The 14,897-nt window shown below is 41.5% G+C and overlaps 1 protein-coding gene, 1 long non-coding RNA gene and 1 pseudogene across 3 annotated transcripts; all 3 read right to left on the bottom strand.

Moving 5' to 3' along the window:
• Positions 1–44: 44 nt before the first annotated feature.
• On the bottom strand, positions 45–5,732 carry LOC100278921 (uncharacterized). Its single transcript, NM_001399251.1, has 24 exons — positions 5,446–5,732; positions 5,035–5,070; positions 4,864–4,905; positions 4,691–4,741; positions 4,529–4,579; positions 4,357–4,407; positions 4,185–4,235; positions 4,013–4,054; positions 3,841–3,891; positions 3,670–3,720; positions 3,498–3,548; positions 3,326–3,376; positions 3,154–3,204; positions 2,983–3,033; positions 2,811–2,861; positions 2,458–2,508; positions 2,286–2,336; positions 2,114–2,164; positions 1,942–1,992; positions 1,770–1,811; positions 1,598–1,648; positions 1,426–1,476; positions 1,254–1,304; positions 45–156 (listed from the first exon to the last, which is right to left on the bottom strand). The coding sequence occupies exons 2-24, from the start codon at positions 5,047–5,049 to the stop codon at positions 67–69; spliced, it is 1,149 nt and encodes a 382-aa protein (NP_001386180.1). The 5' UTR covers positions 5,050–5,070; positions 5,446–5,732; the 3' UTR covers positions 45–66.
• Positions 5,733–5,891: 159 nt separating this feature from the next.
• Positions 5,892–6,853, bottom strand: LOC109942015 (nuclear transcription factor Y subunit B pseudogene; annotated as a pseudogene). The gene is made up of 3 exons (NR_174174.1): positions 6,399–6,853; positions 6,129–6,255; positions 5,892–5,991 (listed from the first exon to the last, which is right to left on the bottom strand). The product of NR_174174.1 is annotated as a nuclear transcription factor Y subunit B pseudogene (transcript).
• Positions 6,854–13,967: 7,114 nt separating this feature from the next.
• Positions 13,968–14,501, bottom strand: LOC100277577 (uncharacterized). The gene has a single exon (XR_002264528.1). It is a non-coding gene; the product is annotated as an uncharacterized lncRNA (long non-coding RNA).
• Between the last annotated feature and the right edge of the window lie 396 nt (positions 14,502–14,897).

Here is a 14,897-nt window from a genome sequence, read left to right as displayed (position 1 = left end):
TGGTAGAAATATTATTGAAAGCAAGCAAAGAAACATATAAAATTCTTAAACCAAAGAATTATATAATTAAATAGAATGGCACAACTCACATTCTCTTAAAAAAGCGGGTCCAAGGTTATTTACCCCAGTATCTTCTAGTAGGTTAACATCTCTTAGCTGAAAATGAAACACACACAAAATTTTTAAAAAGGTTTGGTATAGATATGATCTCAAGAATAATCTCTTAGAATGAAAAGTTCATATGAAAAGATAACATATGCTACTATAATAATCAAGTCCAACTGGTAAAGTCCAGAATACACAACACACATGAGATGTATATTTTGCTGTAATTTTATAACTACTTTGCTACTATCATAATTAAGACATTTTTAGGGTTACATTCCACATGATTGGTTGGTGCACTAAGGAGCGCCTGGCGCGAGCCAGCCTGGTCGAGCAGAGAAGCTCTCCTCGGATCTCCACGTATGCAGACTGAAGGTGAGAAATGTAATTGGGCTACATGTGCGTGTGCGAGCTCGCATCGTTGCATGCAGGTAACCAATCACAAGCACATACACGGTCAACACATATGGTGAGCTTGGACGCTGCTGGAGCGGCAACCAAACACGCCAATTGAGTACGTGGACACTTATTAAAACAAGTAAAGAATGAGAATGTAATATGAATACAAGTCTGTCGTATCCCCACCCGTTAGCTCAACGCTTTCAGAGCGCGTGTTGCAAAATAAAATGACAAAGCATAGAAAGAGAACATGCACAGACACGTGTCTGGTGTCGTCGTTGCTAGAACTCAGCCCCCTCGCAACCACCCCATCGTGCGGTCAAATCCTAGCGCGAACCCTCAAAACCGTAACTCTAGCTAACGTGTGGTTCAGTAAATTGACGCTACTATCCACATCGAACTGACTTGGGGACGGATTAGGAGCATCGCAATGGTGGCATAGCGACAGGGAGCCGAGATGGGATGTTTGGACCACAAGATGATTACAATTAAATGTAGGGTTTTTTGAAAAAGTGATGACACATAACGGTATAAACTAGTACTTTATATAGTAGATAATAAGAGAAAAAGGCACACTCTATCCGGTTGGGCACACAACCCTTTATTAAGTATCCCCAATGAGGTATTGAGTGCATATAGAGAAAATTGCTGGTGAATAATGCAATAAGTGAAATTCCATGTCATGTTTAGTGAGATGAAATATTCGTTGTAGCGTTGTTTTATTGACAAATTACAACATGATAGATTACCTGTGGAGGTATATCGTCCATCCCTTGGTTGCAAACTCCATGTTGAACAAACTGTAAACAATAAGAGTATGCCAGCGAATAATCCAATAAATGAAATTTTGAGCAGTGTTTATTGAGATGAAATATTTATTGTAGCATTATTTTACTGACAAATGATAACATGATAGATTACCTGCAGTTGCATATCGACCATCCCTTGGTTGCAAACTCCATGTTGAACCAACTGTAAGTAACAAGAGTATGTGAGTGAATAACACAATAAGTGAAATTTTGTGCCATGTTTAGTGAGATGAAATATTCATTATATAATTGTTTTACTGATAAATGATAGAATGATAGATTACCTGTGGCGAAATATCGTCCATCCCTTGGTTGTAAACTCCATGTTGAACCAACTATAAGTAACAAGAGTATGTCAGTGAATAATGCAATAAGTAAAATTTCTAGCCATGTTTAGTAAGATGAAATATTCATTGTAGCTTCGTTTTACTGACAAATGACAGCATGATAGATTACCTGTGGCGGCATATCGTCCATCCCTTGGTTGTAAACTCCATGCTGAACCAAATGTAAGCAACAAGAGTATGTCAGCGAATAATACAATAAGCAAAATTTTGTGCCATGTTAAGTGAGATGAAATATTCATTGTAGCACTATTTTACTGACAAAAGACAATATGATAGACTACCTGTGGCGTTATATTATCCATCTCTTGGTTGTAAACTCCATGTGGAACCAACTGTAAGTAACAAGAGTATGCCGGTGAATAATGCAATAAGTGAAATTCAGTGCCATGTTAAGTGACATGGAATATTTGTTGTAGCATTGTTTCCCTTACAAATGACAACACGATAAACTACCTGTGGCAGCATATCGCTCATCCCTTGGTTGTAAACTCCATGCTGAACCAACTATAGGAAACAAGAGTATGTTAGTGAATAATGCAACAAGTGAAATTTCATGCCATGTTTAGTGAGATGAAATATTCATTGTAGCATTGTTTTATTAACAAATGACAACATGATAGATTACATGTGGCACCATATTGTCCACCTCTTGGTTGTAAACTCCATGTTGGACCAACTGTAAGCAACAAGAGTATGTTAGTGAATAATGCAACAAGTTAAATTTTGTGTCATGTTAAGTGAGATGAAATATCCGTTGTAGCATTGTTTTACTGATAAATGACAACATGATAGATTACATGTGGTGGCATATCGTCCATCTCTTGGTTGTCAACTCCATGTTGAACCAACTGTAAGTAACAAGAGTATGTCAATGAATAATGCAATAAGTGAAATTTCATGCCACGTTAAGTGATATGAAATATTCATTGTAGCATTGTTTCATAGACAAATGACAACGTGATAGATTACATGTGGCACCATATCGTTCATCCTTTGGTTGTAAACTACATGCTGAACCAACTATAAGAAACAAGGGTATCTGGGGTATGTCATTGAATAACGCAATAAGTGGAATTTTGTGCCATGTTTAGTGAGATGTAATGTTTGATGTAGCATTGTTTCACTGACAATTGACAACATGATAGACTACCTGTGGCGGCATATCATCCATTTCTCCATTGTAAAGTCCATGTTGAACCAACTGTAAGTAACAAAAGTATGTTAGTGAATAATACAATAAATGAAATTTCATGCCATGTTTAGTGAGATGAAATATTTGTTGTAGCATTGTTTTATTGACAAATGACAACATGATAGATTACCTGTGGCTGCATATCATTGATCTCTTGGTTGTAAACTCCATGTTGAACCAACTGTAAGTAACAAGAGTATGTCAACGAATAATGCAACAAGTGAAAAAAATTCCATGCTAAGTGAGATGAAATATTCGTTGTAGCATTGTTTTATTGACAAATGACAACATGATATATTACCTGTGGCGGCATATCGTCCATCTCTTGGTTGTGAACTCCATGTTGAACCAACTATAAGTAACAAGAGTATGTGAGTCAATAATGCAATAAGTGAAATTTCGTGCCATGTTAAGTGAGATGAAATATTCGTTGTACCATTGTTTCATAGACAAATGAAAATATGATAGATTACCTGTGGCAGCATATCGCTCATCCCTTGGTTGTAAACTCCGTGCGGAACCAACTATAGGAAACAATAGTGTGTCAGTGAATAATGCAATAAGTGGAATTTTGTGCCATGTTTAATGAGATGTAGTATTAGATGTAGAATTCTTTCACTAACAAACGACAACATGATAGACCACCTGTGGCGTCATATCATCCATCTCTTGGTTGTAACCTCCATGTTGAACCAACTGTAAGTAACAAGAGTATGTGAGTGAATAATGCAAGAAGTGAAATTTTGCGCCATGTTAAGTGAGATGAAATATTTGTTGTAACATTGTTTCATAGACGAATGACAACATGATAGATTACCTGTGGCGACATATCACTCATCCCTTGGTTGTAAACTCCATGTTGAACCAACTGTAAGAAACAAAAGTATGTTAGTGAATAATTCAATAAGTGTGATTTTGTACCATGTTTAGTGTGATGTAATTTCGATGTAGCATTATTTCACTGACAAATGACAACATGATAGACTACCTGTGGCAGCATATCATCCATCTCTTGGTTGTAAACTCCATGTTGAACTAACTATAAGTAACAAGAGAATGTTACTGAATAATGCAATAAGTAAAATTTCATGACATGTTTAGTGACATGAAATATTCATTGTAGCATTGTTTTACTGACAAATGATAGTATGATAGATTACCTGTGTCGGCATATCATTCATCGCTTGGTTGTAAACTCCATGCTGAACCAAATATATGTAACAAGAGTATGTCAGTGAATAATGCAATAAGTAAACTTTCTTGCCTTGTTTAGTGAGATGAAATATTCATTGTAGCATTGTTTCACACACAAATGACATCATGATAGATTACCTTTGGTGGCATATCGCTCATCCCTTGGTTGTAAACTCCATGTTGAACCAACTGTAAGAAACAAGAGTATGTCATTGAATAATGCAATGATTGGAATTTTGTGCCATGTTTAGTGAGCTGAAATATTAATTGTAACACTATTTCACTAACAAATGACAATGTGATAGACTACCTGTGGCGTCATATCGCATATCCCTTGGTTATAAACTCCATGTTGAACCAACTGTAAGTAATAAGAGTATGTGAGTGAATAACACAATAAGTGAAATTCCGTGCCATGTTAACTGAGATGAAATATTCGTTGTAGCATTGTTTTACAAACAAATGACAACATGTTAGATTACATGTGCTGGCATATCATCCATCCCTTGATTGTAAACTTCATGTTGATCCAACTGTAAGTAACAAGAGTATGTTAGTGATAAGTGAAATTCTGTGCCCTGTTTAGTGGGATGAAATATTTGTTATAGCATTGTTTACTGACAAACGACAACATGATTAATTACCTGTGACAGCATATTGTCCATCTCAAGGTTGTAAACTCCATGGTGAACCAACTGTAAGTAACAAGAGTATATCAGTGAATAATGCAATAAGTGAAATTCCGTGCCATGTTAAAGTGAGATGAAATATTCGTTGTAACATTGTTTTATTGCCAAATGACAACATGATAGATTACCTGTGGCGACATATCGTCCATCTCTTTGTTGTTAACTCCATGCTAAACCATATGTAAGTAATAACAATATGTCAGTAAATAATGCAATAAGTGAAAATCCGTGCCAGTTAAGTGAGATGAAATATTCATTGTAGCATTGTTTTACTAACAAATGACAACATGATAGATTACCTGTGGTGGTACCATCTCTTGGTTGTAAACTCCATGCTGAACCAATTGTAAGCAACACGTCAGTGAATAATGCAATAAGTGAAATTTAGTGCGATGTTTGGTGAGATGAAATAATTGTCTTAACATTTTTTTTACTCACAAATGACAGTGTGATTACCTGTGACGGCGAAAATCGGTGTTTCAAATTTGAAAATTTTGAAAATTCAAATTGCTCGGGTTTTGGTGAAAACCTCTCCGGTTTTTGTTTTCGCGAGATACGGAAAATAGGTGAAAATAAAATGGTGAACCTGCTCGGCACCCGACCGTTCACCCAGACTAGGATTTGAACACGAGTAGGCAGCCTGGGGCCACTGCTACACTAGCAGTCAGTTTCAAGTATAAGTGGTCAAATACATGTAAAAAAGTGCTAACCTGGTTGCTTGAGTTACTGGTGCCACCATGGGTACTAACTGCATCCTTATTTAAAGAGCCCTCGCCAGCCTTTGTAGACACCTTATTACTATCACCCTACGTACAGGAATTTTCCAAAAAAAAATGTGATCAGTATTCAGTCGCATGCATCTTGGATGTACAAAAACAGTACATGAGACTATTAACTTGTTCACAGCAACAACATTAGTTGCCCAGGAGCTTGCTTGGTAGGTAGCGCAGTCCAACAAAAACAAATAATAGGTAATAATTGTTATAGAAAACAAACGAGATCATGTATGCATTTCTTAGAACTAGAAGTCTTGCTCAGGTGTTAATGCCTACCAGTTTGCAGTTTCCTAAACTGATTGCGTACTACCTGCCAAGTGCTCAATGTTTTCTCACTAAGGTGTTACAGGTTAATAACCTGATCACGTCGTGTACACCGTGCACTTCTACAGTTCAGACAAAGCAAGGTCAAATACATGTTGTTCGGACAAAATAATAAACAGATAAATAAATAAAAGCATAAAAATCGCATACCCCCGTCTGCAATCACCAGCCCGTCACCAGAAGAGGATATGCAAAGTGCAAAAAAGAAACGCCATGAGAGAGATGTACAAAACATTTGAAATAAAGACAGAAGATCCACTTCTAAACTACAGTCAGGGCGAGCCATAAATGACCTCTCTGTACTTTTGTAGGCAAATCCTGAGAAGCTCCACGTACTCGAATCCTGCCGTATCCACTGACCAGAGCAAATCGTCCACGTTGATTCTCTTACGCTCCTCCTTTTTGCTTTTCTCCCTCGCCCTGCAAGGTCCGCTCCACGCCGTCGCGGCATACATCAGAACCGTCATACAGTAAAAAAAACCCCAAAGAACAGCCTTACAATTAAAGACGAAGAACCCAACTCGACCTAGGGGTACACTACCATCCGGCCGGTTTCAACTCACTCGCTCGTCACAAAGAATATGAACTCGGAGACGCAGTACTGCATTATCTCCTTAGCGTCCTTAGTGATCTTGGCATTGGCCGGGACGGCCTTCTTCATGATCCGGGTGATGCTGGTAATAGGCAAGAACATGTCCTGCTCCCGGACGTCGTCGTCGCCGCCGCCGCCCTCGTGGCTGCCGCTGTCGTCCGCCATCGTCGGCGACCGGTCGCCTCCGCCGAAACCCTAATTCCACCAAGACGAAGCACACGGCATCGATCACGTCAGAGCTTAGGGAGGCGCGGCCGGGAATCGGAAGGTGGCGGGCGCGCAGCGTGTTGACGCGCCGTAGGCACCTTGTAAAAACGTGCGCGCGGGGAAGCAAGGAGGAGAGAGAAGGGGGCAGGTGCATGGAGGAGGCCGCAGATGGAGGAGTAGAGTGGGATTCGTGGGAAACGGGGATCGGACGCTGGAGAAGAGGAGGCGGTTCGGGCGGCTGGGTTCGTCCGCGGTAAATAGGGACGAGGGAGTGGGCCCCGGCTCTGAGACCTGGGCCCGTCGTCCAGCTCCAGTCAGTGGACTTCTATTCTCTGAAAGTGGACCCGGAGGGTTTAACAGGGTTTACAAACTGTGGATAAGAATGGATTATTGTATTTTTTTCATCCTGGGGACCCAGACTAGAAGAGTAGAAGGTCCAGGGAATGGGGAAATTCAGAAAACAGCATTCATCTCACGCACGATTCAGAAAACAGCACTGAAAAATAGGTATTCACAAAATAGCACGGGTTTTGCCAAGGGAATTTATAAAATGACACTATGTTTAACACTAGTTCCTTCTTCACACACAATTATACCAAATTGCTGATGATGTTTCTACAGCATCATTTTTCCCAACTGATGATGCAACCCTTTCTTCCTCAGATAGAACAAAGAGGCGTTTGATTGGGTAGTGGCAGTAGATGGTCCTGCAACATACTCTTGGTCTTCCTTTAACAAAAAAAATCCTTCTTCCGAGAATACTTCCTAGAAAAATATTATCAGCGGGTAGTGTATTTGGCCTGGCAAACGAATGATTTTTTTTGAAGAGATGATAAAGGATGAGGCATGTGTTTTCCTGACTGCTCCCGCTGCCTGCAGTGCTATTTCGTGAATACTCGGATTTGCAGTGTTGTTTACTGAATCACCTCACAGACCAGTGCTATTTTATGAATTCTCCCTCCAGGGAATAGGGAGAAATTCTTTAAGATCATAAGAAAAGAAAAAATAATCTCGATGTATAGCCGTAGCGAGTTCCAAGGTCTTTTTAAATTTTACTAGTATATTGAGCGCGCCATGCACGCTTGTTTATAACTTCATAAGAAATTAAGTATAAATACAGAAAAATCTAAATCACAAAGTCACATATTCAACATTTGTATTTGCACAAACACAAATATCATTCGTCCACAATTTATAATGCTTATAAAGCACAATTTAAGAATGAAGAATTAATGGAATATATGTTATATTTAAATAATGTACAATTAATCAATGTGTTATAACTTGTAAGAACATTGTTTCCTTAGCTACATATATAGTAAACGTACATATATTTATAGTACTCAAATTTTATTATGTTCAAGTTAGAACGTACATGTTACCCTTCAGTTTTCTAATACGATCTCCTGTATTAAACTCTGCTATCCTATACCCACAACAAATCTGAATATAGAACACTCAGGAACACATCGTAGAATACAATCTCTGACTAAAGAATACACTTGGAGAAATTATGAAGTGACATAACAGTAGATTCAGTTAATATACTTGTACCTTGTAATTAGTATATGAGCACATCTTAGGTACGCTAACTAAAAGGAGCCTCCTGACATTTTAAAGGATGATTACCTGTAGAAGAATATAGAACATACATGAGCTAGTTTCCTGGCTGATTCATATAATTTACACTGATAACTTAAGAACATGCAATATTCTGTGACTTTTGGGTGTTTGCCTTGTGACCTTCGCCTTGCTAGGCACCTCAACATAAGCATCAACACGTGCTAGCAGCTTTGCAGTTCTCCCACCAGAAACATGTCGAAGCAAATTTTTTGTTCTCCAAGTGATCAGTTTGTCCAAGGATGTTAGGCTTTTTGTAACCACTTCAAGTTTGCTTTTCAGGATCATCATTCACAGGTTGCATGTTACACTTTGGTTCAACATAAGGAGGCAGCATAATAAGTACCCTCTCTGCCTCTCTGGGTGTCCTTGTCCTTTTTGCACCGGGTATCCCAGATCAGCAAAATGTTGTGGTTTATCATGCAAGAAACCATTGTTTCTTGTTTGTCAGTAGGATTCTTTATATTTGCAGCATGTTGCTTAGTGTAAGGAGCCTTGTTTCTAGTGGTACCAAGAAAAATCTATACCCATCGCACTTTGTCTTGTCAGATAAAGGCATTGCTATTTACCTAGTTCCGCTTGCTTGGTCAAACTCTTGATTTCCAAAATTGGTATACTCTGCAGCAGCATGAAGCCACCAAATAGCATCCAGTTTGGATGTTTATCCTTTGAAAAAATGAGAGTACTAAAGAAGCAGGGGAGAGAAGAGGAAAAGGAGAGAAAAATAAAAAATGATGTAGCTAGGAAATCTAAATTAGTAGTTGCTGCAGTTAAGGTACATACATATATTCTATAGCGAAATTAGTATGTTATGCAGGAGCAGGAAGCCAACAAAGAGCATCCCATTTTTGATGTATGTCATCTAGAAAATAGGAGTAATAAAGAAGCAGGGGAGAGAATTGAATAAAATGAAAAACATAATGTATGTAGCTAGGAATTCAAATTAGTAGTAGCTGCCAGTTACGTATATATATTCTATAACTTGAACCATCAAGCCTGAATTCCCTACGAAAGCAAGCATCTACATTGTCTTCCTCGTTATGCTCAGCTCTTGATCGAGATTGCGGTCAATTCGTTGGTAGGCAGTGGGACTCAAAGGTGCACGGATGCCCTTCTTCTATGCGTGCATGTGCGGCCTTCCATCCAAACACACCTTTCCTTTGCACTGTATATTGGCTAGCTAATCCGTCTAGAACCCAAACTGAATAGTAGGAGGCTGAAAAGGACGAAGGCAAAGGCAACACTCAGGAGGGATGCAATGGATGGGGGACCGCACAGGGAGAGTGATGGCATCGCCGTCTCCCCGTAGCGGCGACGACGGTGTGGCTTTTTCTTTTTCTCCAACAGCCCCTTCGTGCACTATCTAGAATGCTCTGGTGGCCGGTAGGAGCGGAAGGGCATCTGTTATCCGTATATCAGTGGGTTGTGTGATACGTGTTTCTGACCGTTGGATTAGGATCACTTGTCTGAAGTGAAAAGCGTTGACGTGGATGTATCTGAGAGCAGAATTGCTCCCATCTTTAATATATAGAAATATGTAAAAAAAGTTAATTCTATAAATACAATGCATCATGATTTTTTGACTATTAAGCTGGCTATAGAAACATGCACAGTTTAATAGGAACATTGTATCTGGAAATGTGACTTAATTTCGGGGACAATCGATGAATTTATAGCTTCAAGCAATGCAATAGTACAAATTAAGATGATGACAAAGAGGAAACTAAATTATTACATTTTCATAAAGAAGCTATTTCACTTGATTTACTTGACCATCTACAGTCGAACAGAAGATAGTTGGTAAGTCTGTTTCTGTAAGATCTAAAAGAGGTGTACAATATCTCTGTTTAGTAGCACTGAGCAGCGCATGACCTGATTATGATCAATACACATTCAAGTTATATAGTGTGCTATGACAATGGACATCCATACTCAATATCTTACATGCATCTTTAATTTATTTTTTAAAAGAAAAGTGTCATAATAGTAAGCACATACTACCAAACATATTTTGTGGAGTTGGAATTTTATTATTCGCATACCACATCAATACTTCAGAAGAATACATGAGTATAAATTATAAATAGTAAAAAAATTAAATAGGATAAGAACTAACTTTGTGGGGAACTAATGAAATAACAGATGATAGGGCGTTGTGGTAATTCAGGATTCACAAAAGGCACGAGCATTCAAGTTAATGTCGCATAGTCTAAAAGAGTTATGGTTGGAAAAAGAATTACCTTAATGTTCTAGGGTTTTTATTCTTTATCTTTAATGCGAATAAATAATTTAAGTCACTGAACCATAGAAGATTAAAGAAATGAAGAATGAAGCACCAGCACAGACCTGTAGTCCTGCTCACGTCCCACTGCCCTGCCTAGCACAATACTTCTCCGGCTATGGTCTGGAGGCTCGCAACATTGGCACCATGACCATCTTCAAGGAGCTAATCAAATCAATCCCACAACAAGCTCAATAAAAATCTGTTAGGATGTAACAGTGACATCAAGAATCAGGAACGTAGAGGGGAGTGAGGACGCACCTGCAGACCTGCTTCAGAGTTCCCTGATCTGGGTGGCTTGAATTCGTCGTTGATGTAATTCTAGGACAGGAAAGGCTGGACAACAGAGGGGATCTAACCTCTGAAGCTCTGCGCGTTCTGAAGTGCCAAAGATGTCATCTTAGAGAGGGGAACAAAGTAAGCGTGGCCAGGACAGATCACATATGCGCGGGCGTTGCTTACCATGGCAGCTTGTAAGTCAGGGAAGTGAGTCCAGCAACGATCTGAATCCGATGGAGGCGCCCAAGCTGGTGTACGACAGCGGCTCGAAAAGAGTCCCGCACACAACTATGAGGTCCTGACTCCTCACTCCTGTAGAGGTGAAGTTTGTCTCCCGCGCACCGGCGCACGTCCCCTGTCCCGGCCTCCCGCAGTGCTTCCTGTTGCAACACATGTCGCATGGCTCCATCACGCCCACGCCCCGTTCACTGTCCATAACACACATGCGCGCTGCGCGCCACCGGCATGCCGCTCGGCGGCGTGCGCGCACGAAGAAGAAGGCAAGGAATTAACCCAAACGCACAAAAAATTCTAATCTGAGGAAGCACGATGGGAGGCGTTCATACATGTGGGAATGGGAGCAGGCGAGACGAAGACAAAGGCAGCACGCGGGAAGGGAGGCGGTGGAGGGGAGCCATACCTGTCGTCGCGTTCATCGAGTTTAACAACGTCTCCTCCTCGCGACGACGGTGAAGTGGCCTCCGTCTTCTTTTTCCCACCGCCAATCGGTGTCGTCATGTGGCGTCTAGAATGCTCAAGCAGCCGATAGATCTCTGTATCTCGATGAGGACGTTGGGGGGGTCGCCGACATCGTCGGCGTCGACGTCGTGGGTGACGGAGGGAAGGGCACCTGTTACTTCTTCTATTGGTGCTTGGCGTCGAAGAAGCGCGAGGCAGGAGTAGGCGGCGGGACTGGTCATGGAGGAGTAGGGTGCGGTGGAAGGTCCACGAAGTGGTGGGTGGCGTTGAAGAAGCGCAAGGGAGGAGGGGACGCAGTGCCGACATTGGAGGCGGAGGAGGGCGAAGTCTGGGAACGGCCGGGAGCGCAAGGGGCGGTCTCGACGGACTGAGGTGTGGCGTGAGCCGCGAGGAGGGTTCTGGAACCTGCTTGTCTCTGCCTCGGGGAGAATGGAAGCCGTTGATTGACGATCGAGCGACGTAAAGAAATTAAGCTGACGTGGATAGATCCGTCTTCGCCGGTTTGAACCGGCTTTAATAATATAGAAACTTTCTACCATGCGCCGTGCGCGGTTCGTCGTCCAGCGTCCGCGTCCCACCGGCGTGCCGCGCGGTACCGGTGCGCCGGTCGCCCGCGCGCGTGTGTGAACAAAGAATTATAGCTTCTACAATGTTTTAATCCGTACTGCTTCGCTTCGCTTTTAAATTTTACTTTCTACTATCATTTTGGTTCGTTCGCTTCACTTTAATCTATACTACCTTTTACTGCTTTTACATTTTTTATTTCTATAAATTACAGGTTCGAACAATTAAAACGAATAGATTAACAAGAAAGTAAACCTAACGCAGAAAAACTGATCTGAGCAAGCATAGGTGGGGGAGACGGACCAAATCCCCCGTCGGTTTCGTCGAATTGATTGCATCGCCTTCTCGTGTCTTCATGGCTTTCTGCGACGTTTGCAATGTTCCAGGGATTGAAGCAGTCGATACACGTTCTTATCTGGAGCCAGAGACTGGTTATCTATCTCATTTAGGGATGAAAACGGTCGTAAAAGATTGTAAAAATAGTTAAATTGTTTTTTTTAATTTTTTTGACCGGAACGAAAACGAAAACCAACGGTCAAAATACGGGATCGGAATTGTCGATTATTCAAAAACGATAAACTCTAGTCAAAAAATAGATATTTTGTAGTTTCCACAAATACATAATAAAGTTAGTATTGTCTAATTTTAAGATATTAAAATATACAGACAACTTTTATTCATCATTCATATTATTTAGAGTAATTGCAACTTTTGTTTTTTTTCTCTTATTCATCCACTTGAACGCACAAAAGTCTATAATTTGAATAAATTATACGCTAAATGTATATCATATTATATAAACAGTAAAAAGCGGTATCATCACGACTCGAAAATGAAAAATACGAAAACGATCGGAAAACTAGCTAAATCGTTTTCATACAGTTTTTAATCGCCTCCTGAACAATTCGAAAACGATCAAGAAAAAATGGTATTCGAAATGGAATAGATTTTTCCGCCTAGTGGAGAAGACGATGATATGTTGCTTGAAGCGACCTAAGAGAGTTTCCGCTTAGCCCAAAGAAACTAAGTTCAAGCTATATTATATGTGGCATGCTCTTCGTTGTCCTAAGTGATGCGCGAAGCACGATGACAATGACTGGAGTGATGAGAGCAAAAGATATTATCATACTTTGAAGGACGATCATAGCTCGACAATCACATAAACACACCTAGTGGTGGAGCACAAACAAAAAACAAGGTATGGTGGTGGAGCCGCTCCTGTCATCTCTTCCTCGTCTTCTAGCTCGTTCCTAGCCCAAGAACTAGTTCATGAACATGCCTGCGGCAACCATCAATGCCGCCACCACTCACCTGCCCTTTGCTAATCCGCTTTGGCGTATAGGGGTGCGACAGTAGGACAGTAGCGGCAGCTAGGGGCGCTAGCAACGTGCTAGGGATGGCATGGGCGCGTGGCGCCATGGCGGGCAAGCGGACGATGGTGATTCTCTCAACAGTAAAAAATTGGAGATTGTAAGAGAGAGCCTAAAGTCCGGCTATACTTATGTGTATTGCTTGTCCACTTAGTCCTTCGGCTATTGCCCATTGGGCCTTTGGTCTTCCCTTGTGCCCCTCACAATTTTCCTACCAGTTGCACTATATGTTGCCGTCGATCGCCACGGTCCTCGACTCGGAGTCCGAGATGCCGGAAGGGAGAAAGAAGCAATGTTATTAGGGACTGCACCGACATGACAGAGTAAGGTATGGCGAGTGCCATATCTGGCCATACCGAGTGCTGCGTCCCTGACCACATCCTATTGATCATTGTATGGCAATGGCAAGAGCTTAAGAAAAAAAAAGGAAAGAGTCCACAATAAGCAGCAGTGAGCCAGTGAGCCTCAATTGTACAAGGCTAGTAGTGTTCTTCGAGCCAAGACTTGATGGATCAGAAGATAGTAAAACACTAGCTCAATATACATATTGGAAGCAACTTACATCTCGTTATCTTGTTTGGTTTCTATGTAACGAGAATAGGAGAAATGATCCTTCCGACACCCCCTGATCAGTTCAGTAGTACTACTAGTAACCTGAAACTCACGGATTCACGCACGGGACACGTACCATCCATCTCACGATACATGCGCACAGTTAGCACATGTTTGCCTTTTCTGCAGTCAGTCGTGTCGACCAATCATTTCTTCTTGGCACCGGGTGACGGCGACGCGGTCGCGGCGGCCGCCCTCCCTCCTTCGCCTCTCTTGCCCACGCCCGTCCTGTCGCCGCAGGCGAGGGCCGCCGCCGTGGCCAGGGCCTCCGCAATGTCCCTGACGATCCTCTCCTTGACCTGGCCCCTCCGCCGGGGCAGCGGGTTCCCCGACGGCGTCTTGACGAGGCGAGGTCTGTCGACCGGAGCAGCCTCCCAGCCACCAGTTGCCATTGACTGACGACCGACTCGTGATCGTGACTAGACTAGTGAGAAAAGCTACTGGAAACCAACCTGGCACCAAACCCCACCCGCAACCAGGTATAAATAGGGGACGCAAAAAGGCGAGGCAAGGGAGAGCAGTAGGGGTGTAATCGGATCGAATACGGACGGATATCAATGAAATCATATTTGTTTTCATATTTTTAGTCGAATTCGAATACGGATAGCTTCGAATACGAATACAAATACGGATGTTCTCGAATACAAATACGAATAGTCGTGGATCGAATACGGAGCTAATCGAACACGGATAGCGTCGGTAACGAATATTTTTGTCGGATATCGTGTAAGACACCATTCCACACATATCATAGTTGTAATCATTTAGCCCCTCCTTTAGTCCAAATATTTTTGAGAATTATATGTGCACATATGCTACACCTCCATAAAAATCCATG

The sequence above is a fragment of the Zea mays genome, chromosome 8 (genome assembly GCF_902167145.1).
Source record: "Zea mays cultivar B73 chromosome 8, Zm-B73-REFERENCE-NAM-5.0, whole genome shotgun sequence".
NCBI lineage: Eukaryota > Viridiplantae > Streptophyta > Magnoliopsida > Poales > Poaceae > Zea > Zea mays.
Note: the sequence above shows the minus strand (reverse complement) of the source record. Positions and strands in the feature narration are given on the sequence as shown.

Excerpts from the sequence above, each read along its gene's own strand:
- LOC100278921 (NM_001399251.1), bottom strand. Across the intron at positions 3,721-3,840 it reads TGGATGATATGCTGCCACAG|TTGGTTCAACATGGAGTTTA; the intron begins GTAGTCTATCAT and ends TGTTTCTTACAG. Across the intron at positions 1,649-1,769 it reads TGGACGATATGCCGCCACAG|TTGGTTCAACATGGAGTTTA; the intron begins GTAATCTATCAT and ends TGTTACTTATAG.